The sequence below is a fragment of the Gobio gobio genome (genome assembly GCF_949357685.1).
Source record: "Gobio gobio genome assembly, chromosome: 11".
NCBI classification, from domain to species: Eukaryota; Metazoa; Chordata; class Actinopteri; order Cypriniformes; family Gobionidae; genus Gobio; species Gobio gobio.
The window spans coordinates 23,610,243-23,636,750 of NC_137104.1; the positions used below are offsets into that span (position 1 = coordinate 23,610,243).

At 39.3% G+C, this 26,508-nt stretch overlaps 1 protein-coding gene across 1 annotated transcript in view; it reads right to left on the bottom strand.

Moving 5' to 3' along the window:
* The window catches only part of eepd1 (endonuclease/exonuclease/phosphatase family domain containing 1), a 53,489-nt gene that overhangs the window by 8,426 nt on the left and 18,555 nt on the right, over window positions 1-26,508 (bottom strand). Inside the window, exons 2-3 of the mRNA XM_079829505.1 lie at window positions 25,598-25,649; window positions 2,249-2,359 (exon numbers count right to left, since the gene is read on the bottom strand). Of these exons, the coding sequence (XP_079685631.1) occupies window positions 2,249-2,359; window positions 25,598-25,649 (163 nt within the window). The remainder of the gene's footprint in view (window positions 1-2,248; window positions 2,360-25,597; window positions 25,650-26,508) is intronic.

Sequence of the window (26,508 nt, forward strand, 5' to 3'; positions counted from 1 at the left end):
TTTATATGCACTGAGAGAGCACAGCTAAGAGACCAGGGGAAAAGCACACACCGTTTGTGTGCATCACAACACATCTCATCTATTGAAAGTGTCTTCAGGTTTGGCTTATATAGTTTAAAATGAAAGTGATTGTGCTTACTGAGGTGTAAATGAGAACCAGGATTCAGCCAACATGTACTTGTAAATAAAAACAGGAATCTGATTATTAGAAAACTGCAACTGTGTAATTTTTCTGAGACATTTTCTATCTCTACAAACACACTGCAGTAATCAGATATCACACATAACTCCACTACAGGAAAATGTCTGGTCTAATACACCCTAGAGCAGTGGTTCCCAACCACGTTCCTGGAGGACCCCCAACAGTGCACATTTTGGATGTGTCCTTTGTCTGACACACCCACATCAGGTCTTGGAGTAGCTACTAATGAGCTGATGACCTGAATCAGGTGTGTTTGATTGAGGAGACATGCAAAATGTGCACTGTTGGGGGTCCTCCAGGAACGTGGTTGGGAACCACTGCCCTAGAGCACCTTGATTAATTGTTTTATTTACAGTAATGCTCTGTGAAGAAGAGCAGATCTCAGTGAGTCAAGAACTTCCACTCTCCTGTGTAATCTCATTCATTTATCCTACATGACCGCACAGTCTCTGTGGAGTTTATATCTGCCACATGTCACCGCTAAGATGTTTCCTGTGTGGGTAAACAGCGCTATCCAAAGAACATCTTGTGTTTGGCCAGACACCTCTAGACATGGTCAAGACCTTTGACTGTTGTGTAAGGCTTTTATTTTAAATTCTTGTTCGCAATCATTAAAAGGCAGTTTTAGATTAAACATTTACTCACACTTACACCAGAGTTTCCAGTTTTCTTCCCATCTATATTATGAAACTTTCTTCGTATAACATTTGTCTGATTTATGCAACATGTTATTTCTAAGATTTTGGCTGCTGACAGTATTTTCTGATTTATAGAGTGATACAAAAGAGAATCCCCATTGTAGAAACCTTTAGCTCTAATATGTCAATAAAACAAAAGTTAAATCTGGCTTTATCCAATGTTCAAATTTCGGTTCGAGAAATGTATGCAAATTCGGTCTCCCAGTTCCTGCCGCTGAAGAACATCCCCACATCATGATGCTGCCACCACCATGCTTCACTGGATGGTATTGGTCAGGTGATGAGCGTTGCCTGGTTTTCTCCAGACATGATGCTTGGCATTCAGGCCAAAGAGTTCAACCTTTGTTTCATCACACCAGAGAATTTTGTTTCTCATGGTCTGAGAGTCCTTCAGGTGGCTTTTGGCAAACTCCAGGCAGGCTGTCATGTGCCATTTACTGAGGAGTGGCTTCTGTCTGGCCACTCTACCATACAGGTCTGATTGGTGGAGTGGCTTATGTCTGGCCACTCTACCATACAGGTCTGATTGGTGGAGTGCTGCAGAGATGATTGTTCTTCTGGAAGGTTCTCCCTCCACAGAGAAACACTGGAGCTATGTCAGAGTGACCATCGGGTTCATGGTCACCTCCCTGACTGAGGCCCTTCTCCCCCGATCACTCAATTTGGCCAGAGCGGTCAGCTCTAGGAAGAGTCCTGGCGGTTCCAAACTTCTTCCATTTACGGATGATAGAGGCCACTTTAACCTTCCCCAGATCTGTGCCTCGATACAATCCTGTCTGGGAGGTCTACAGACAATTCCTTGGACTTCATGGCTTGTTTTGTGCTCTGACATGCACTGTTAACTGTGCGACCTTATATAGACAGGTGTGTGCCTTTCCAAATCATGTCCAATCAACTGAATATACCACAGGTGGACTCCAATCAAGTTGTAGAAACATATCAAGGATGATCAGAGGATACGGAACTCACCTGAGTTCAATTTTGGGTGTCATTGCAAAGGCTGTGTATACTTATGTACATATGATTTTTTTTGTATTTTATTTTTTAATAAATTATCAAGGATTTCAAACAAACTTATTTCATGTTGTCAGTAATTGTGTATTGTTTGAAGAATTTTGAGAAACATAATTAATTTAATCCATTTTGGAATGAGACTGTAACGTAACAAAATGTGGAAAAAATAAGGCGCTGTGAATACTTTCCGGATGCACTGTAATCAGTGTGTTATTCACTTCACGGTCATAATGTTATGCCTGATGTGGTATGTGTCAAATATGGTATGTGTCAAAGTAAAAGTAGTCATATATATATATATATATATATATATGCTACAGGGATCTAAACTTACATTTTTGGACTGTCCGGTGGGACAGTCTGAAACGGTACATTTCCACAGGCCTCTAGCACTCTTCCACTTGCGTACGCTGCAGAGAGTGGGCTGATTCAGCTCTGCACAAAACTGACACAAACAAACACAAAGGATAGCTGATTAGCAGTGAAAAATGAAAAAGTATTGCACTTCCTTGGGATGCCCCCCTGTAAGCAGTAATTGTTCAATAACTCAGTCAGACATTCAGAGGCTCCGTAGTGAATGTGATTGCGTCATCAAGTTTTGATCAGCACTCAAATTCATCATAGAAACCCATGTAGTTTGTTCCTCTGAGCCAAACAGGAACAGTTGTTGATGCTTACTCCCACCCCAGTGCACAGATTGGTTAAAATGGTCATCTACTCAATCAATAAACATAGGTTTTGATTTTTGGAAACTTGAACAGACGCAAAGTGAAAGTAGTCGCGTGCATGCGTGCATATTTGCATGCATGAAAACAAACACAAAACAACAGATTTGCATGAGAGCACTGCACTCTCTGACAAAGCATAACACAAAAACAAGTATAAAACAGCGGTACACATCAGGATGAGGCATTGTTTTCAAACAAGTCGCTTCACAATGTCCCAGTTGAATCGATTCTGACACAGATAACTGCCACAGCCACTGTTTCGTTTATGTAAATAATTCTTATATAGTTTGTTAAAATAATTTGCACTGTTTGTATTGTTGTTGCACAAGACAATTTTCACAATCGTTTTCACCACTTCCTGCACTATTTGCGTCTGCTGTTCATGTTCAGATTGAATGTATCAATCACTTTTGTTTCAGTGTTCTGTTAAAAAGCCTATAATAATGTTGTAATAAATGGCTATAACTTGCTTAGGGATTGTTAGATGTAGACACAATTTCATCTGGAAATCTAGAACATCCAAGTATAACTTTCTAAAGGAAAAAAATCCAAACTTCAGGAGGTTTTTGCTGGCGTTTTTCTTAATTCTGGTAAATTCATCCATTCTCAGACAAAATAAATGTAAAATTGGGACTTTAAATGAGCTAGATTGAAAATTCAACTTGGACTACTAGATTGGGTTGGACAAAACAAAGAAATGGGCCCCACTTTATATTAGGTGGCCTTAACTACTATGTACTTACATCAAAAAATAAGTACAATGTTCTTATTGTGTTCATATTGTATTGCAAAACACTTTTGCTGATAAGGGTAGGGTTAGGCGTAAGGGAAGTGTCAACAGTGTAATTAAAGTGTGTCCGAAATGTGCAGGCGAGTCAGGTGCCCCAAAAATGTTCTAGGTCTTTAAGGGTTAAAGCAGAGAAACCAAAGCCTCTAAGTTTGCAAACAGATCTTTGAATCTTATAGCAGAGAAACCAAAGCCTCTAAGTTTGCAAACAGATCTTTGAATCTTATAGCAAACACATCCTGGCCTTATCCTACCAAAGAGTACGTGCTGAGCATGCTCGCAGGAGCTGGGAAATCTGATAACTACATCTGACATTCCCATTACCTCAGACCCCCACAGCTAGGTCCTATAATTAACCAGGAGCAGTAGGGGAGAGTTTCCTGCAGGGTACCAGGGGACAGAGCCAGAAGTTCAACAGAAGCAGCGCTATCATCAGCTGATCTTTAAAGAGCGCTTGAGGAATGTGGGCAGGACAGACATTTAATGCAACAAACCTCTCTACTGACAGCAAAACAAACTAAGAGCTAAAACAAGACCACACAAATACCTCAGTCCAGGTGCCAAATATGTGTCTGCTTTGCATCTTGTCTTTTGAGTAATAGAGCTGCACAATTAATTGTTTAAAAAAAAAAAAAAAAGTGCTCTCAATTCAACACCCACACAATCTCATTCTTAAATGAGACAAAGTTTGACAAAATCCCACCGGAACATTCAAATCTGCGCTTGCACACTGACCTGGAGAAAGCAGTAATTCATGCATAGGTATGAAACCGCTTTCAACCACACAGTGTCGTTATTTCCATGCTACAAACATTCAAATGATCACAGAAGAATTGTCTGGGATAAAAGTTTATAGTTCGGATATAAACACTGTTGTCTACGGAAACGAAAAATAGAGAAAATCACCATTTGAAAGTTACTAAACTATAGTCTTGATTACATCATTAATTGACTGTTAAAAATGCATTTGTCATTGACTCATTCATTCAAAAACATTAAAAAACAAATAAATTCATTCAAATTAATTAAACACTTTCAGTAGAGTTCAGCAATTAACATTTAGGCAGAGCCTCTAGTAAATTATGTTATTTTGTTTAGTTGTCTGTTCAGAATACTGATCTCTATTTGAAACAAAAATCCAAAAAGTGCCGGAGTCCTTGTTTTCCAGTAAATATATCAATAGAACAATGAGGGACAGCCGCCCGGTAGTACTGCAACTAAATACAGGAGATGACGCCAAAGAGGGCTTTGGCATTGTGTTTGTCAATGTACATGCCTTAGCAAATCCTATCTAATTTACTACAAGATCAAGTAGTAAAGTCTGATACAAGACTACCTGAGGAATTTGATCAGTGGATTCCCACACATGATGACGGAGATGATAGTGCTGAGCATTGAACTGTTGAACATGAACCATTACGGACATTACTATCTTCACTGGCAGCTGTCTAGAGTCCTAACTCTCATAAGTGATTGATCTGCAACACTCTTCAACTCTGTCCACTGCACAATTAACTAAATTAGCTATAACCTTAAAAGGGGGGGGGGGGAGAGGCTCAGCCAACACTTCAGCCAATCTCATGTCAATCTTGAGTACCTATAGAGTAGTATTGCATCCTTCATATCTCCGAAAAGTCTTTAGTTTTATTATATTTATCAAAGAAAGATAGGCTGTGCAGAGTCTTTCCGGAAAAAAATGAGCGGCTGGGGGCATATCGTGTGGGCAGAGCTAAAGAATCAGAGCGCAAGAAAAAGAGCAAGCGCAGCTATTACGTTGAAAGCGTAGAGATCCTTAAAGGGGTGGTAAACCACGATTTCACTATTCTAACTTTAGCTAACGTGTAATGTTGCTGCTTGAGCATAAACAACATCTGCAAAGTTACAACGTTCAAAGTTTAAAGCAAAGGGAGATATTTGCTTTTAAAGAAATCCGTTTCTAAGGACTACAGCAAACAGCCGCTAGGGACTACTACACATTCACCCAGGTTTTGCTGACATCACCAGGCCCAATATTTAGATAAACCCCTCCTCCGGGGAATATGAAATAAGGGGGGCGAGGCAATTTTGTATCGCCGCGGGGAAGCGTTAGTAGGCTGTGTTTTTGCCGCAATGCCGAAGAAACGCTGTTATTTTCATCCGGATTGCAGGTCTGGGGTACTTGCTCTGTTCAGCAGTCCTTGGGACGGGGGTGCGTTGCAGAGCGTTTAACATACAGCATGTTATATGCACGTGTGTTTGAGTCAGCGGGGAATCAGGCGCGCGCAGGGCTCCCTGCAGCACATCTAACAGAGGAAAACATCCACCGTCTTCGCAATTTCAATGCCAGATTTGCACATCGTCAGCTGCGTGAAAAAAACACTGCCGGTGCGTGGATGCACGACGCGCGCGCTGCACATTTCACGGAGGACAACACAATCTTCCACAAACTTCGCGAGTTCAATACAGGATATGCACAACGGCTTGTCCTGAAAGCTGGATTTACAAACAGAAGCTGTTTACGGGCCACAACCTGTAAGTCTGATTTATTTTTCATCGATGTGTTTTCCTGTAATAGGTTGTAGCAAGGAAGTAAACAGATGACAACGCTGTTCTGCAAACCAGTCAGTTAAATGCTCATTCATACTTAACGTTATCCGACGCACACCTATCGTTACAAACACTAACGTTAAAATCTCAACAGCGAACCTGGCATTAGTGTAAATGATTCTTTGATTAGAGCTTTTATGTATTGTTTATCTACAGGCATGCTAAACATGCTTCTGTGTGTGATTTGGCTAACTTACTAGTTAAAGCCAGTGCTTAGTGTTTGTTTTGGGTTAGTTCTTGCGACAGATATTTGGCTATAATCGTTCTAAAAATACAAAAGTTAAAGTGCCATCCAGTAGCGATCATTATAGATCCGCAGTCTTTACTCTCGAGGACTGAACAGGTTCTGCTCGATCATCTTCACTCAAATGTTCTGGGTCTGATTCGGGCGGGAAGGGGCGTGACGTTTCCGACGTGCACTGCGGTTAGCGAATCACAACACACTGGGCCAGCTAACAAATCTGAGCCCACTGCGTATTTTTGAGGGACTGGCTTCATACAACCCGGAAAGCATCAGACCGTTTTACAAGGACGGACAGAGCAGTGTAGAATAAAGGTCAAATATATGAAAAATAAGGCAATTTTTTTTAAAACGAAGCATGAACACATGTTACAGTGCACCCCACAAACACAATCAAGCCTTCAAAAGAATGTGTTTTACCACCCCTTTAAAGGTGGAGAATTTTTTTTTTATCCTAAATAAACCATTGAGATCAATCAGATTTAGCCATACATATAATTATGATCCAGAATCAGATCTAGAGGCTGGAATTGAACAGGAGAAGCAGCAACGACGACTACAGCAGGACGTCTCAATGGTATGTACTGTAACTTATATATGCTTAGCGGCTTGTCATGTTCGCGAGTTTTACAACATTTGTGTGCGTTTACTCATGGTTTATGAGGACATAATTTGGTTTATGGACTATTGTATGCGATTTAATGTTAGCAGTAGCAAGCGGAACGGCTTTGCACGTCAGACTACAGCGCATTTACATAGAAAAACAATGGAATAGTAGCGCATTTGAATGAACGATAGCTAACAACACAAAGACATTTGAAGCAGATTTACTAACTGCCTGCTTCCAACATACGACCGTGAACCTTAATCGCTGGAACCGCTCCATCTTTCAGCATTAGACGAGATACAAATCCGGAGTTGAACTGTACCTTGTTTATAAACCATCGTCGCCGAAATTCAGGGAACAAACAAAAACACTTGCACAACTCCGCTGCTGCTACGGAAAAACAAACTTCATCCACTGTCCCATTAACGCTGGGTTCTTTGGGAAGCTGTGCAGGGTTGTCTAGCCCTGACAACCAAAAACATACATCTTTGGTGACATTGTTGATTTTGTGAAGTCCTGTGACTGCAGCGCAGCCGGCTTCCCTAAAGTGTTTGCTTTCTCGCGCGTGCGCGCCCTTCCGGGAGAAGAGCCCGTACATGGACATTCCGCCCTATCTGACGTCAGATAGACCAATACTCGAAAAAAACTTTACGAAACTTATGAGAAACCGGAAGGAGTATTTTTGGCACAAAAATATTCCGTCAAACATCCAACTTTTTTTTTTAAAACTTTGTCCATGTTTAGGATGGGAATCCAAGTCTTTAACAGTGTAAAAAGTTCAGTATGCATGAAACAGCATTTCACCTCCCTTTTAAAAAGAGATATACCAGAGAAGCAGTGTTATTTTAGCATTATTTAAATACTATTATACTATATACTAGAGAATTGTTAAAAGATCATGATCTCAGTTCAACACCCATGCAATCTCACAATTTCACAAAGATTGAATAGTTTATATTATTCTGAGTTTTTAAGTTTTTCGCTGATAACGATTAATAGACTGGGATCATAATATCCATTATTCATAGAGACTAGTCATGCAATTATAGTCTAAATATTAACATTTATTGCACTCGTTCCTAATGACACCCATATCTTGAATTCAACATGAACATCAACACACACACACACACACACACACACACACGCACGTACGCACAATATTCTACATTTACATGTAAATCTACATTTACATGTATTATTGATAACAAAAAAAAAACCACATACTTACACTGAAGGAGAGACCTAGACTTTACTGTTAGTTGCTCACTCAACATGTACAGTATGTGGCAAACACAAAGAACGCTCAGCTTCACAAGGCAAAACTCTGACAGTTTCCATGAAAGCATGCAATGTATTATTGTGATCAGAGTGAGACACAAACAGAAATTTAGAAAGATGAGAAGAGACGGTAGAGTGAGTAGCTTTGTTGTCCTTTTTAGGATTTTTTTAACGAGAGGTCTGGGTTCTTTTGCCCGCCTGTAAACTCAAAGATGACGCACAGCTCTGATGTCTAAGGGAAGTCGTTTTGGTTCTGAGGAGTTCAGTGGAAATATGCATTATAGCAGAGCAACAGCTAAACCACAAACTCCATAGAAACCAAGACAAGCTATAAACAAACAGTCCAACACTCTGTGTTCTGCAAAACTAAGTGTCTTGGCTTTTTGTCTGTCAATTAGCTTTGAGGAGCTCTATATGCCAGTGTACTCAAAATAAACATTCACCAGACCTACACATTTAAATTTGACATGACATTCTAAATTCACTCTAGTTTCGAAATGCATGTAATTATTAGGACGTTTACACAACGATGCAATAAAACATACTTTTCCTTCGTGTACAGACGACAACGAGGATCCACGAAAATGACTAAAACGCTGTATTATGCCAGGCCAGTAGTTGGCATGTCACTTTGTAAAGAAAAAATATACACGCCTTTAGACTGAATTTATAATACACACATGCCGTCACAGTTTTCACAAATTTGAAGTTTTCCATGGACGAAAATGGTATCGTTTTCAAAAACTTGCACTGTGAAGCCTGTTTTCAAAAGTTAGCATTTTCAGGCCCCCAAAACGTTGTTGTGTAAATGAACAGCTAAAATGCATAAAAAGTTTTAGGTTTTGTAAACAGACCGTTAATCTTATTCCTCAATGCATGTTTTTTTAAACTTTTTTTTATTTTTATGTAATTTTTTGTTAAAATATAACTCCATGAAAGGACAGACATCTCTCTGGTGACTTAAACACTGCCCCTTTCTTACGATCCACTACAAGCTCCATTCAGATCTGCCGCCATCCAATCAAAAACTGATGCATAAAGCTAAGTCCCGGCCTACATTTTTTTTCTTTTTGGATAATACGTGTGAAAGTAACTTGCCACTTCAAATAACGATGGTATTGTACAATCTGTATTGTATAAAGCGTTATATAAATAAAGGTGACTTGACTTGATTGTTTCGATTACATTGTTACACGAGTAGGTGGTGACAAGTGACTGTTTAAAATATGCATTTGTCATTGAATCATTAATTGAAGAGGTTTGTTCAAAAACACAGATTCATCCAGTAATTAAACAAGCAAAGTATTTATGTGTAAGTTATTGAATCATTCATTCAAATCGATTTTAATAAAGTTCCGGCCTCCATTTTTTTCCTTTTTGGATATGTTACGTTCAGATGGGCATCACACAATACGGAAGAAAATATCTGTCGCTTCTTGCGTTACATCACAACTTTTACAGTTTTTCCTCCATGGAAAACAGACCAAAATTTTTTTTTAAATCTGCTTGCGCATATAAAATGCACGTCGAAATAAAAATGTCCCTCCCCATAATACCACCCACAACTGACTAGCAATAGATGTTGTAAGATAATGGTTTTGCGGCGCTGTGTCCTAAAACTAGGCTACTGGCTATTAAAATAAGTATGAGCCCAACTTCCTGTTTCAACAAGAAATGTGTCAACACATGCAATTGGGGTTTTTAAAGGAACCCGCCGACTTTTTGGGACTTTAGCTTATTCACCGTATCCCCCAGAGTTAGATAAGTCCATACATACTATTCTCATCTCCGTGCGTGCCATAACTCTGTCTGACGCACCCACCGCTAGCCTAGCTTAGCACAAAGACTGCAGGTAAACGGCTCCAGCTAGCCTACTGCTCAATAAGTGACAAAATAATGCCCCCATTTTCCTATTTACATGTTTTGATGTGTATAGTTACATCGTGTACTAAGGCCGGCGGAAAATGAAAAGTTGCGATTTTCTTATGCAAGTTATGGCACGCACGGAGATGAGAATGGTATCTATGGACTCATCTAACTCTGGGGGATACGGTGAATAAGCTAAAGTCCCAAAAAGTCGGCGTGTTCCTTTAATCTACTACTTTCTGCTCAACGTTTTTAAAAACATGACAAACATAAAAATAAAAAAAAAGTGAAATAATTTCCTGTCTTTGAAGTCATAATATTAATTAGAAGTGTCAGGATTCCATAGATATAATTTGGGGAATGATGGAAATCTAGACGCTGTCTAAACAGAGTTAATCTCAGACTAAGCCAGAGTCCAGAGAGACATTCAAAACACTATGTCATTTTATTCTGGGCCAAAAGTCAAAGAAGCATGCCTTTCCATCTCTGTACGTCCAGTCAGCAGGAAAGGAAAGAACGGCACTTCGGGTTCACTGCGGCATAACACCAGCCGACAGTAGCACTATTAAAATCAGTAATTCACGCCCCATATGACTCCCAGTTACACAGTAATGGCATCAAGAAGAAACGCAAGGAGAAAGAACAAACATGAAGACTGCAAATAGAGAATAGTGTAAGTAGTTAATTACCAGACACTTATCCAAAGAATTCTACACTATTAAAGAAAAACAACATCAATTGTGGACGGCAGAAATTATGCAAATATCCAATGAATAAAATCTGTTTTTACCTTTAAAATATATTGACAACCACCTTGGTAAGAAAAGAAAGTCACACGATGAATCAAAGTTCATCACAAGTAGCTTTTCCACAAGCTGAGGTAAATACTAATATATAGAAGGCGCACGCAGTGTCATGCACACAAATACAAAACACTATCATGGACACATGGAACACTAAAATAAAGCAATAAACATTAATTTAACAACAAAAGATGTAACATAAATCCCTAATGCACATGACTGATAACTAAATCTAACAAGAAACATTAAAATGAAAAACCATCGAACGTAGTGTAACAGAATTCTGGGAATGTCACTTTACGTTTTATTCACAGTAAATTGTTAGATGACTTGGTTCTTTTTCACTTCCAAAAACTGTACATTTAACAGTAACAGTGTAAAATTACATGAAATGTCCTATTAGATCTATTACAGTTTTTCGTGTAGAGTAAGGGAACTTACCGTTAACTTTAACTTAACAACTAATTTTAACAGTCTCTTACCATTAAAATCACGAATTTTTTTTACAGCGCACACTTGAGGGCCGTTCACACCGTGTGATTAAACTACTGCGCATTTACACGAAGTTGAAATTTATGGCATCGCTAAAAGGTCACTCATGTTGTCTTAAAACGCCCACTCTTATTGATAAATAATGATATGAGGTCATATTGTCGTTGATGATCGCTGTCAGTTTGTATGGATCTTCACAGGAATAATAGGCCTGGACTTCAAGGGCGCAATGATGATCAGGTTCATAGCTCACACACTGCTGGGATTGAACTAGCAAGTTAGCAACCTTCCAATCACCAGCACTGAGCTTTTACCATTATGCCACACCAAATCAACATGATTTGTCCCAGAAAGAGAAGTAGGAGAGTAAGAACCTTTCTAATCTGCAGTGGGAGAGACAGAACAGGAAGAGAGTGAGAGCGAAAAAGAAGAAGGGAGCCCTTGTCCTCTCACTGACAAACTGCTGCTCTGCTAACCTACTTTACTAGTCTATTCCCAGCATCAGACATTGTGGAGAAGACCTCAAACACACATTATATGCTATTTGTGTACATGGTCATGCTGGTCTGTTGAAAACTGAACAAAAAGACAAAAGGTATAAGACTTGGCAGCTTTAATGAGAGAAGGAACTAAAATCTCATGAAGCAAACAAATTGAGAAATATAACCATTGGATTTACATACATGTGCATATTATTGTGCAATATGCATATTATACATGCAAATTATTTAAGTTGAGGAAAACGGATTCTATTACGTCTTTCACAGTGTTTCATGGGAGGGGGAGCAGGGCTTGACATGAACAACCCTCCAAATGCGGGTGGATTTCAGCAGTGGCGTGTAACGCAGTCACTCCTACTAGCCACTTTAGCGGCTTGAATTTTATATAATATAGACATTTTTCAGTTGTAGTCTTTTAAAAGGGAATCTGAAATAATAAACTAAGTGCAACGTAGTGTTGTTAAAAATATACATTTTTCGATTAATAGATCCTGAAATACCTGAAACGCTTCCCATACTCATTTCCTGCAGAATAGATATTTTATCTTTTATTTTATCATTTCATCTGCTCCGGATTAATAATGTTGGTTTTAAAGGGCTTGAATATCGGCATGGGATTGCATGTATTGCACTTAATTTTCCTCATTTCTGTAGATTTTGTGCGTGCACTTAAAACTGCCTTTCAGTACTAAATTTAGTTATTTTTCGCTGCGTATTGCCCTTAAACAGTCAAATACACACAAAATAATGTCAAAATGCCAGTCTTGGCGAGTATTCATGTAAACAGTCAGTTATGTTTTAAGTAAACGTAAACATTTGAGAAAGAAAACACATATCCATTATACAGTGTAACTGTATAATGGATCCGCGTGTCAGTTCTTAAAGTGACAGCAGCGTAATATACCTGATAATATCAAAAATATTTATATGGCAGCTTTTCGCCATGGTCTCAACGTCAAAACTGTGGTCAGTGAAAATGCTGAGTGGCTAGTTATCGTAATATAAACCCCCGGCAGGAGTCCTGAATCACCCTAAAAGGTGTTTATTTTGCGATAACAAGCAGCTACTTGCACACATAAGTAAATCATTGGACACAAAATATTGATCCGAGTTATTAAATGCAAAGCTTCTGTGAAGAAAAACAGTTCCTAGAAGCTTTGAGCTAAGACAAACGAACAAGCATAAATAATGATTGAGACATTGAATAGTGATTCAAGGAGGGAGAGAGGGAGAGAGGGAGAGAGGGAGAGAGGGAGAGAGAGAGAGAGAGAGAGAGAGAGAGAGAGAGAGAGAGAGAGAGAGAGAGAGAGAGAGAGAGAGAGAGAGAGAGAGAGAGAGAGAGAGAGAGAGTGAGAGAGTGAGAGAGTGAGAGAGTGAGAGAGTGAGTCTGCAGTGGGATACGAGAGACATTAAAAGAAGCGATGGACATAATTACCCGAATGAGTGTCCGTATGAGGGCTGGAACATGTAATGTCAATGTAATCGTAAAATAGTCGATTTGCATGAAATGTGTCGATTCGTTGCGCTGTTTATGTTCCCTAATGATGGCTGCTCCCGGGCATGCTGAAAATAAGCCGTTATTAAAATATATCTGGCCCGTGTGGGAATTTTTTTTTTAACAGAGACTGAATAAAATGGTGCTCTGGACGCTCTGTAAAACTAAAATGGCATAGGCCTACCACAGCAGCACAACTTCTATGCAGGAGCATCTTAAGAAAACATCCCAAGGTTCTCTCCCCTCAAAACGACGAGATGGCAGAGCAAATATTTGGACTATTACAGCTAATTTTTACAGGGCACTAGAATACAGTTTTCATACTGCATTTCATACAGTTGCATATGTTGTGCTTAAAGGGGTCACTTAGTATGACTTTTTCCATCAAAATTTAATTCATAAATTAGAAATAAAAGGCATTTTTCCTTACCCTGATTTTAGCCCTCCCATTTGAACGCTCTGTTGGAAGGGGCGTGTCTGCTGTGAGACTTCAGTGTAAACGCCCACTGTTGTGATAGGCTGACATCTTTGCATATGAAATGGCTAAGTATTACATGTGGAACTCTATCGAAAACGTTTAGCACGTTTTTACTATTACAGCTCTAAAGGTTAATTAATAGTGACGTGTTGATTATATGATTATATTTAGATCTATGGCATTATATTTATATTGTGGCATGAAAGGTTGCAGTGATGAGCATTGTATCCGATCACAGACATGTTGATCGCATGAATGCAGTGATCTCGTCATTGCAACTCGATTTCTGCACACACTAAAGAATGCTTTCACAATGTAAATAAGAGATTCGTTGATTATTAAGAGAGTTTTGGCGAGAGTCCAGATCCAGAACTCAGTCACTGATAAACTTTGATTGACAGCTCCAGCGATTGTAAAGGGAGTGTTCCATTTTTCTCTGACATCGGTATCATTCGGCAGCTTATGCAAAGATGATGTTTTTCCACAGCACAACGTCTGCGTGGCATCGCAATCTTGTTATCATCACAATCTTATTGTAAACATTAGGGCTGTAGCGATACACTAATCTCACGATACGATACGATACACGATATTCAGCTCACGATACGATATATATCACGATATTCAGCCAACGATACGATTCGATATAATTCGATACACTTACATCATTTTCTGAAAGATTTAAAGGGGACAGAGTGATTTTGGTGACATCTTGTGAGTGTTTCATTTACTTGGATTGAATTAACTGAACTGAAAACTAAAATCATCAATTACACAATATATGTCTGACTGGACAGAGAGTCTACAGCTTGCAAATGCTGGACAAAATGAATCAAAGATGTGTTGAGAAAATTAGTTCCATTTATTGAAACAGTGCAAACTGTAGCTTACAAGCCTTTGAAAAGTAAATAAAGTGCAGTATTGCAATTAACAATGGAGTTTTAAAAATTGCAGCAAGTGGCCTGTTCTGAACAGTTTCTTTGACAGCTTTTTTAGCTTGACACTGACATTTGGTAGCATTTCCAGAGTATTTCACGTTTGTGTCACACAGCTTGCAAACCAACCGTGATGCTTTGTCTAAGTCAAGGGTCTCCAACCTTTTTTCATTTGAGAGCTACTTTTTAAAAAAGAAAGTCAAAGAGAGCTACTCATGTTATATAATACTTAAAACTCTTAAATAATGCATCATAATTCTCATATTAACAACTATCCAAACTGTTTTACACCTGAAAGAGTAGTAGTTCCAGTAGTCGGTACAATACCACTATTTTTTTTTAAAATAAATCTATTATTATACATGATGATAATCATAAGTAAATAATACATAAACATGTAAAGGCTGTATGCTGTTTAAAAGTAAACATTGTTTATAAATGAAAGATCAAGTGAAAAATAAGCAACCATTAATAATTATATAATTAGTATTATTTATTTCATAATTATTATTATTAGTAGAGACGTATTATTATTACTACATAGAGACGTAGCTAAATTTACTGTAGGCTACAATCTGTAGTAAATGTCTTCACGTTAAACCGAACTTTTATTTTGACGGGTTGCCGTGATTACCAGTGTCTGTGTTCTTGATATGACAGTGGATGCGCGTCTCATTCAGCTCCCTAGTTCAGTCAGGGCACTGATCAGGGATCAGCCCATTGACTTATGTCCTGATCATTGTCCTGACTACTGAACCAGGAGCTGAATGAGACGCACCTAGTTTTCTCAAATGAAACGGTAAATTCTCATGAAGTGACGGTTTATGCGTTTGTGACGGCAGAGACTACAAGAGCGATTGCGCGCGCTCTGCGCCCGTCATCCACACAGACGCATAACATGCCGGAGTAATTTTGCAGTTTATTATTTACAGACATTAGTATATATTCGGCTTCAGTCTGGAGCCCTGCGCTTAAATTAACACGGAAGCGACTGAACGCAGCTGCAATAGTATGGTGAGCTATATTTAGAACAGACCCACGGGCAACTTGTGTGGTCCTTGCGGGCGACTCATGTTGTTGACCCCTGAGTCTAAGTCGTCGCTTTCCTTCTTCTTTTTAAACCCAAAGTGCTCCCACACATCTGCTTTTAAGCATGAAGGCGCTGGATTTATATTCGCCGCCTTTCTTTTGAATCTCCTCGCTCTCACTCCGTAAACAAGAAGAGGTAGACGTCGGCGTCTGTGTAAAGTTAGTAGTATGGGTAACTTGCTCTACAGCGATACTATCGGCTGGCTGACCAAATCGCTCTTCCTGCAACGCAAATGGGGGTAAACACGGGGATTTGAATGGGACTTATGTATCGATACTAGCGGCTTAAAAATCTATACTTTCTTGGGAGAAAAAATATCGATTTATATCGCAGAATCGATAAAATTGCCCAGCCTTAGTAAACATCTACTTTAGATCCACTCGCTGCTCATCAACTGATCACCAGTAGGACCTCTTAAGCCGCGTTTACACCGCAGAAACTTTACCCCGGAACCAGGAACTTTGGGGGGGAACTCGGTGTGTTTCGACCGCAGGAACCAGGGTCTAAATGAAGTTCCAGGTAAATATTTCCCCCTCCAAACGGCCCTGCTTGCGAGGTGGTACTTTTGAAAAGTTCGCGAAATTTCGGGGGTGGGACTTGGGCGCTGAACATGCTGATTGGTTGAGCTCTCGCAGCATATTTTTTTTTCCACCGCCATATTTACAAGTCTTTTGCGAGGTGGGTTTCGTGGGTTCTGCGTTCAGTAAATATTTTCTTTGCAACAATGGAGTTCAACAAAAAATTCGACCGATGGACCGGCGACGAGGCTCAGGCTTTATTGAGCATATAAGCGGAGGAGGACATCCAGCGGGAACTGGAAACGGTGACCCGCAATGAAAAGGTATAACGTTACCTGAAGATATCGACTCGGTTCCAGTCACACTGGAAAACAGTGCAGAGAGAAGTTGAAGAAATTAAGACAAGATTACAAGAAATTAAAGGATAACAACCGGAGCGGTTCAAACCGGCGTATTGTTGGGACACAGACCGTCCTTTTCTGGTACAGCGGTAACGAAAGACTCGGCTAGTGCGTTGTTGGAAACCATCCAGGAATCCGAGTGGGTTGAAGGTAAATATCTCATCTTGGTATCATCTATTAAACTCGTCGCAGTGTTTAAACACGTTGCAGTAACTTTTTTCAACGTGCTTTTCCAGGTGTAACGAGTGGCCCTGATGAATTGCAGGCAACGGAGACCAGCGTGTTTTCCCCCGCGGTCACCAGTACGTTAACCCCGTGTCTCCTGCCGAAACACACACACGCAGAGGTATAAAGCTGACAAAAATGTGTATATATTTAAAAACTGATGTGTAATCCTTAATGGTTTTGAGTAGTTTTGTTGTTTTTAATTGTAAACTTAAATTGCCCATGATAAAAATGGCACACTGGGCATTGTTCAAGCTGGCCAAACAATTGTTCATTATTTGTAGTGAAAACACTTTAAATAATTAATTGATGGTTTCTATTGTTTCATGGTTGCCTTGTGTATTAATTTCCATGTGTTTCAGTGCAATTTTTCTACTTAGAGAAAAGGAAAAGGGACTGTGACTTTCTTGATGCACTGAGGGACATGGAGGATGCTAACCGGGCCGTCCTGCAGCATGGACAAGAACTAACCAATATATGCAGCTGTTACTGGAGAGCCAGGCCGAGGAGAGATGAGGAGGCAAGAGTTGGCATTCCACCAGTCAGAAGCGGAAGAAAGCAGAGGGACTTTCAGACCGGGTTTCTGTCTGTTCTTGGACAGTTTGTCCAGTCGTTCAAGAAGTAGCCACAATGACCATCCGCTTGAATGAAGCATTTGCACTACCACATTTGTACTTTATATATTGTACGTGTTGGCACAGCTCTTGGACAGGTTACTGAAAAATACACTTTTTTTTATATAGTTGTTTTCACATTTTATATTTTCATTTTATTGTTCTAGTAATTTATTTGTCTTTGCACACTTATTTTAATTTTGTAAGAACTAATCTGTCTAAAATAAAGTCAAATGTGTAAAATGTCACTGTGTCTTTAATTTCCACATTCTAACTATATAACCACATTCTAATTGTATTCATATAGTGTAGGAAGCAAATAAAATGGCTGCTGCTCGCAAGTCTTTCTGAATATGCACATAAACATATCTAGAAAACCCAAATATTATATTTTTAAATGTATAACTATGTGAATGTAGTATGATAACTTATAACCACAACTTAAGTGAAGCCATAAGTGTGGTCCTGCTTCATTTCAAATTTGAGGAAGAAGTCTCTAAAATTATGCATTTAATGAAGCATATTGTAATACTAGTCATGTGACTTTTTTTTTGTTGTGAATGTTAAGAGATGTTATTGTGATAAAAAATAAAATACTTGGCTTGCAGTCTAGTACCTAATCTTTCAACCGCTTAATTCAGTCTATTGTTTTCAATATTTGAAAATATTTTGTTTTGGAATTGAGCTATTACAACACATTCAGATTTTGGATTGCCCATCATCCCATTTTGCATTAAAATGGTCAAAGCAGGTGAAAGTGCACGTTTAAATAAGCAGTGTTGGTAATGTGTATGCAAAAGCAGCGCTGCTTGCATCTCCTCCACTTGTTATTGTTGCAGACAGTATCGCGCAAAAGTGATTCATGTCCGTCGGTGACTGGGAGAAGCAGTCGCGCGCATTGCCACGTCACCGGACTAATTTGCCTAATCTCCCCGGTACTTTAGACCGCGGTGGAAACGCAGATTGTAGCAGGTCTGGGGGAGAAAAAGTTCCTGGGAAAAAAGTTCCTGGTACAAATAGTTCCGGGTAATTTCGGTGGAAACGCGGCTTTACAGGGCTCCAGACAAAACAATCAATTAAGGAGCCATTGGCTCCTATAGGGGGAAAAAATAGGAGCCACAAAATAATAAACGTGTGTTAAATTTTGTCATGTGTTGTCACATCTGTCCTCCTTTTCATTTAAATTTTTTTGCATTTTCATCCATCACTTGGCCATTGAGTATAGTTTGGCCTCCTCCTAATGATCCTATAAACAGTATGTCATGTACAAACTTATTCATTTTTTATTCATTAGTAATATATGAGAGGATAAATTTGGTGAAATACAGCTTTTCACATGCAATTATATAGGCAGTGTTAAATTTCATTTTTAGCTCCTTCCATTCTATGTATGTAACAGGTTAAGTAAAAGTATATAAGGATTATGTGAGCGCATATATTTAGCCCCTTTCTAGAGTTATTTTTCTAGATGACTAACGAGTGTATGAGCACTGAATGTCTTTTCTGAGGTAAACACATGATTGTTCTTAAGCCGTTTTACACAAGCTCTTTCCAAAGTGGAAATGCTGATTGAGCATCTGTCAGGCCAATTTAAAGAGCGCCAAAATTACATTTATTGCTTGTATTTCATAACAAAATCGATTATTTTAAAGCTGAAAGTTTGTTAATTGTTTACTAATAATAAACAAACACATTGAAAGTGACATATTACCAGTGATAGTTAAGTAATCTTCCTGCGATTATGGATGGCTGTGCTACAAATAATGTGAAGTTCTTAAATGAGTCAGATCAAAGAGGCCTCACCTGTGGAAGCCATACATTGTCCCTTTTATCTTTGATGGCTCTTGGAATTGGAATTCCTGACTAGCATCTATGCGTTTGAATAGATATGCTGATTAAGAGTAGGTGATACTCTGTCTGTTGTTACAGATGAAGGACCATTGTGTTTCTTGCTTTTAATTGCTCAAGGCGAAACCTTCAGTGGGTTTCGCCAGATGTATGGGAAATTACTGAGGGGGTTATTTAGACATTGGGGGTATAAGAAGCTTGTGGCTTCTTTGTGTCTCCAGTTCACACTCAAGGTAGCCTCGAGCGGCTGCGTTTGACCGTGGCTCTTCCTTGCAAGGAAAATAAATCTTTATAAAGACAATTGGATTATGGTTTGTCTCTTATTAGTGATGTCGACGAATTAATTTTTGCCATTACAGTTGGTGTCAGAAGTGGGATTCCTTGGATGTGCCTTCTGGACCCCGAGAGCAGACAGTGACCCGATCATCCTGGACTTAGAGTCACAGCCTTACCCCGAAGAATTGAGGGAGAAGGGCTGACTGCTCTGGGGGTGTCCGGAGGGTCCAGACACTGGAATCAGAGAAAACGAATCCGATGGCAATGGGGCGCTTCTGGTAAGAGACAAACTCTTGAAAAAATTCAGGGGGAATTTTTATTTTATTTTTTAGAATTTGGTTAAATTGAAAATTGAATTGATAGGGATAAACCATAGGGGGAGTCTGACTCTGTGACGAATGCAACGTGGTTGATATGTTTATGGGATAGAAACTGAAATCACGTGGGCGAATTGGAGGACTGAGTTGTGTGCGGTCCGGGGACTGAGTTGTGTGCGGTCCGGGGACTGAGTTGTGTGCGGTCCGGGGACTGAGTTGTGTGCAGTCCCGAAAAAGGGCACTATTGCGAGTGTCCGCCCGGCTGATCTTGGGTGAAGAGATCAGATCTGTATGGAGACGTCCAACAGATTAATAGCGCGCGCGCGAAAAAAGCCACAGAATCAGACTGCCAATATGGGGAAATCCAAAGCAAGCTAGCTGAATATGAGACACCGGTATTTTATCAAATGAGAAAATTATATGGCCAGAAATGCATGCAACGTATACGAAGTTCATTAAATGTCATGATTTGAGTGTCACCGCTGAGTGACCGGACTGGGACTGTGAAAGAGTCAGTTGAAGGAAAAGGATAAATCGATGGGCTGTTGTGAGAACGCGTGTGAGAACTGTGAGCAGACACCGAAATGCTGGGTGTGAGAGGCATTGACTGTGGAGAAATGAAACGGAGAAATTAAAATGCCACAGCTGTTTAAAGATCGCTGGTGAGTATGAACTTTGACTAAATTTTAGCTAACAATTTGAGTGATATGATCAGTAATTTGATTAGTCGGTATAAAGATTGTAAGATGAACAAGAGCAAATGCTGTAAGCAGCTCCGCTCTGAAACCCTGACTTCAAAGAAATTTGCTGGACTGATGAAGATAATGGGCAGAAATGCTTTTATTGTAATTGGAAGTTGACTAGCTACAAACAAAGAGAGAACAAGAAAATTCAAATTTGTAGATGTTTGTGCGTATTCATTAATTTATAAAATGGGGGAGGTGCCATAACCGAAGGGAGATATACAATTTGAGTAACTAAAAATAATGTTGGTGAAAAAGCAGATAAACTTTGATAAAGCACCATAAATTGCAAGCCATTGTCTGTTTTATTGGACCTCGAGCGAGCTCTGTTCTCAAACAGACTGCCACTTTTGGAGCACACAGGTTGCTGAACGTTGCTCCATAAGCTAAAGATGAGAGTGTTTTAAGTGTGGTCAGCTGGGCCATTGATTTTGCGCGTAACTGTGTCTGAACACCCATAAGGTGTAAAAAGTGTGGCAAATCAGGCCACCAGACTAAATTCTGTAAATGAAATCAGTAAAAAAAAAAAAAAAAAAAAAAAAAAAAAAAAAGAATAAAGCAGAGATTTACACTAAGAAAATGAGAAAATAATAAGCTTGATAAATTCTTTAGTGATTATTTTTGAAGGAAGGATTTGAGATAATTTTAATATGAGGTTAAAATTAAAGTTAAAGATGATAAAACATGTTGTAAAAGATATATATAAAATATATAAATCCTGATTAACCGAGTTAAATGAAAAAGATATAATAAATATGTTCTTGCTCTTCTCACCTTTGCAAAACTCTGATAATGATGATTTGACTGAATATTGGGTTGTTGAAATAACTATAGGTGTTAAAATGTTGAAAACCCTAGAAATTGATGTTTTGGTTTCAAAAGATAAGATTGTGCTGATCTGAAATAAACCATTTGTAATCTCAATCCGGCCACCACGTGGCCTAATTTGAGTAACAGAGACTCAATCTGAGTGGAAATTAAAGTTTCTGAATTAATTTTGGGGGCAAGAGACAAATATAAAGTTATGATCATTTGAAAATGTGATTTCTGTCTAAGGATTTGGGTTGTTGAAATAACTATAGGTGTTAAAATGTTGAAAACCCTAGAAATTGATGTTTTGGTTTCAAAAGATAAGATTGTGCTGATCTGAAATAAACCATTTGTAATCTCAATCCGGCCACCACGTGGCCTAATTTGAGTAACAGAGACTCAATCTGAGTGGAAATTAAAGTTTCTGAATTAATTTTGGGGGCAAGAGACAAATATAAAGTTATGATCATTTGAAAATGTGATTTCTGTCTAAGGATAGAGTTAAAAGGAAAATGTCTCATTTATTTGAAAACAAAGCCAGATCTTACGCTGAGCTAGTGTGAAGAGTGAGAAGTTTATGAAAATGCAGTGTACCAGCCCTGAAGGCCTCAAAGTCTCTCTCTGATCCCAGACCAGCTCAAAGCTGATATATGAGCCTGTGCCACAGATGATAGAAGATATTGATGAGTAAAGGCACAGGGTATCATGTGAACATAATAGACAGTTATTTGTTAAGATAGAAAAAGGTGCCATCAAGAGGGCAATAAGACATGTTTTAAAAATACAGACTTTTAATGAACTGAAATGTTTGATTAATGTATGATATGACCAGTAACTTCTGTCTACTCTTAGCCTTCACCATGTACAGAACTGATGGCCTTAGTCACAGATGTAGCAGAACATTAAATGGAATGGAGAGTTGTTTTGGCTAAATTCACTGAGTGTAATCCACGCACTGTTAGGTTGCGTCTTTGAAGAAGTATGATGGATTTTAGTGATTAAGTTGTGTTATAATTAACCTGTCTCCATGTTTTTGCTAATTTAAAAGCAGACCAGATGGCTCTGATGACTCTTGAATGCACTTTCCAAAAGGCTCCAGAAAAATATCGGATCCTGTTTAGGGTCAAAGATCTCAAAGCGATGACGAGGTTGAGCACGATGTGGTTGTTCCCGATGACGGGTAAGACTTCCTACGGCCTGACAGGATAGCAACCCAAGCCAGGGGAATCACGATAAGTCGCCTTGGACCCCCTAACAAAAAAAAAAAAAAAAAAAAGGAGGAGGGGGTTTTATGTGAGGTGTGTATGAGAGGTGAGGCAGATGTCTGTGAGGCCAGCAGCATCTCTGTTGGGGGGGGAAGCTGTGTTTCGTAAGGGCCAAGGTCAAGACTGGACACAGCAGCCCCTGCCCTAATATTGGCCCCTCTATACCGCTCACCAAATACCGCATAAATTGAGAGCCAGGAAACACCCTGAAGGAAAAGAGCTATGAATGAGATCGGCATTCAAGAGCCAGCTGAGACCATGCTGTGATTGTGATTGATAACTTTGTGGAGCAGAACAAAATTTATTTGGATTAGTAAAACTGTATGATATTGAACTAATATGTCTCTATCATAGTCTTAATCCTGCAGGTCAGTAGGATGGCAGAGGATAATTTGGAGACATGGTGATGGCTTTAAGATGAGGACGGCTTTTGAAGTTTAAAGAGAAGGCGAAAACTGCTCAGGAGAAACCGGCTGAGACTCCCTTGCACAACATCAAGCCAGGAGATCACGTGGTAAAACAGGACCTGAGTACGAAGAGCTGGAAGGCGGAAAGGTGGCTAGGGCCTTTTGTCAGGCTTCTGACGACACTGCCGTCACGGTAGCGGAGAGATCGACGTGGGTGCATGCGAGCCATTGCAGAAAGGTCCCACCAGTGATCGGGGAGGAGGAGCCGAGAGGAGAGAGAAGCAGGAGGAAAACGTCTGTGCGGGCAGATATATAAACATCATTTGCCGTTATCATCTCAGGAGCAGAGACACTGGCACAACGTGGTGCTGAGCCAACCAGTTTTCAAGTTAAAGAAGAATTCAAGAATCAAGAAATCAAGAATTCGACCACAGGGAACTGCACAGCGGTGATAGGCAGTATCACAACAGGTTTTACCTGTACGTTTAGCAAACCAAGTGACACTTCGCATGCTGTAATTTGGGTTTGTGGTGACAGAAACCATTTCATGCCACAGAAAGACTCGACAGGTTGCTGTTACCCAGCTTTAATGAATGTGATGAGTGACTATTATTACTACTTCTATTTTTATTATATAAACATTTAAAATTTTTCTTTTTTGCAAGTTATCAAAGAATGATAAAAGGGGGAAATTGTTGGGGAAAAATTTAATCACAGAAGATTTAATCTTCCAGACCTGTTTTCTCTATTGTGTTTTAAATGAGTCAGATCAAAGAGGCCTCACCTGTGGAAGCCATACATTGTCCCTTTTATCTTTGATGGCTCTTGGAATTGGAATTCCTGACTAGCATCTATGCGTTTGAATAGATATGCTGATTAAGAGTAGGTGATACTCTGTCTGTTGTTACAGATGAAGGACCATTGTGTTTCTTGCTTTTAATTGCTCAAGGCGAAACCTTCAGTGGGTTTCGCCAGATGTATGGGAAATTACTGAGGGGGTTATTTAGACATTGGGGGTATAAGAAGCTTGTGGCTTCTTTGTGTCTCCAGTTCACACTCAAGGTAGCCTCGAGCGGCTGCGTTTGACCGTGGCTCTTCCTTGCAAGGAAAATAAATCTTTATAAAGACAATTGGATTATGGTTTGTCTCTTATTAGTGATGTCGACGAATTAATTTTTGCCATTACAGTTAACGATTAGCTCGCGTCCACACAGCTGACATGTTTATTTGTTGTAGTTTAACCACGCTGTGTGCACGAAATACTGCCTTTCGGCACTTTTATATTACCTGGATGGATCGTTTTCTATCTCTCTCTCTCTCATGCTGGCATATTTTTGTTTTGATACGCGTTTCTGAAACGGAAAGCTGATCCTCGCTGTCTCCGTTCGTACGATCTATGGTTCGTATTTTGGCGCTCAAACTCACTGAGGTGAGTTTTTTTTCCACTGCACCTTTGCTGCGTCGTCTCATTTTATTACGTCAACACAACAAGAGATGTCATGGGCTACTCATCACAGAACATGCGGTTTTTAATCGTAACATGTAAATTGATATGTTCGCCAGTGGCGATCTCAGCAAAAATATCACTCGCAAATTATTATTTTTGGTATTTTAGCCGTTTTAGTCGCAGTTTGGAGCCCTTTACATGCCAAAGATCAAGGCAAATTGATTTCTCATGTCATGACCCCTTTCATACGGTTTTGTTTTTTTACGAGCTGCCGTGGGCGCGAGGCTGCAAGACATGCTGCTCAGACGCACTCTCTGTAACCGGTTACAAAGCATTTAACGCTGTTGTTGGTTATTTAAAATATCTGATGGATGAACTCATGCCTTGATTGGAAGCACACGCTGTCAATCATGGTAAAACTTCACGGTTTTATGGACACCGCCATACTTAATACTGTTGCTGTGGTTAGCTAGTTAGAATGCGGTTTGATCATACAGCTGAATTAACATATTCAATCAGCTATTTGAATGTCCTGAATGAACAAATCATTCACACTTGTAAGCAGTTTTTGCTGTAAATCCCAAAAAGTCACTGTGACCGCAACCATTGTAAACACCTTTCCTAATTAGGCCTCCCTAATAAACCTTATCTTTTGTGATAAATGATATCATTAGGTAAAAATGTCATACATCGATTAGTTAGGGTTATTACTTATTGGTAAATTAACCAAAGGATTATTAGACTATTCAGAAAACAATAGATTAACTAAGGAAAAAATAATCGATTAACTGGAAAAGAAAATCGATGGAAAAAATAATTAGTTAGTTCTAGTTTTGGCGATGGTTAATATTGGAGAATAACTGACCTCAGAACATTGTGATGAAAGGAAAAGGTGTGTGTTGTCTGATGAATTGTAACACTACCTTGTCTAAAGCCTCCCGATCGGCCAAGTCTTGAACCGCTAGCAGCTTAATGCTGGAGAGAGAGAAAAACAAGACACGTGAGACTTAGTCATAGTACCACTACCACAGAGTATCACAAGTATATAAACATAATTGGGCATTTAAATCAAAGTAACAATAAAAAAAGATTGCATGTATTCAAGGTGCCCCCCATACAAACAGATCAATAACACATTCCCTGTCGTCTTCAACTGCATCATTTAAATCAGCCTGCCAACACTTTCCCCTCCTGCTGTGTGCCGGATCTCTTCAACATAAATTATATATCTTACAAACGTAATAAACTCAAGGTGACGGCAGTGGAGGTAATGACAAAGCCCTGGAAGCAGTGTTGATGTTTACAGCCCTAATAACCACCGAGCTGTTTGTTTTTAAAAGTAATTCTTCTGGTTATTGCTCAAACAATATAATACAACAAACAGCAGATGGTTATGTCAAAGCTGTGCTTTTCATTGAATAAGTGTTGGAAGTTAAGATGGCATATGATAGACTGTCTCACACACACACACACACACACACACACACACACAGAAAAATTGAGACACATGTACATGTGATATTGGTGGGACCAAATGTAAAATTGTGAGAGTCTGCCATTGTAAACGCCACAAAACGAATGACCACTAAATCTCAATTTGATCTCAATGGATATAGTGATTACATCCCACAGAGGAGCAATGCTAACACAAAACGTTCAGGAAGGTCAGCTCTATTACCGGACACACCTTTAACAAAGTCAAGAACTCGCTGTCCCCCAAACCCAACCGTCTCTGCCCAGACATAATAAAGAACGTAATGTCCATTTTTTTGTTTCGTGCCATATGAATTATCACTTTCCAGGACACATTTTGGCCTTTAAATAAAAACATCTA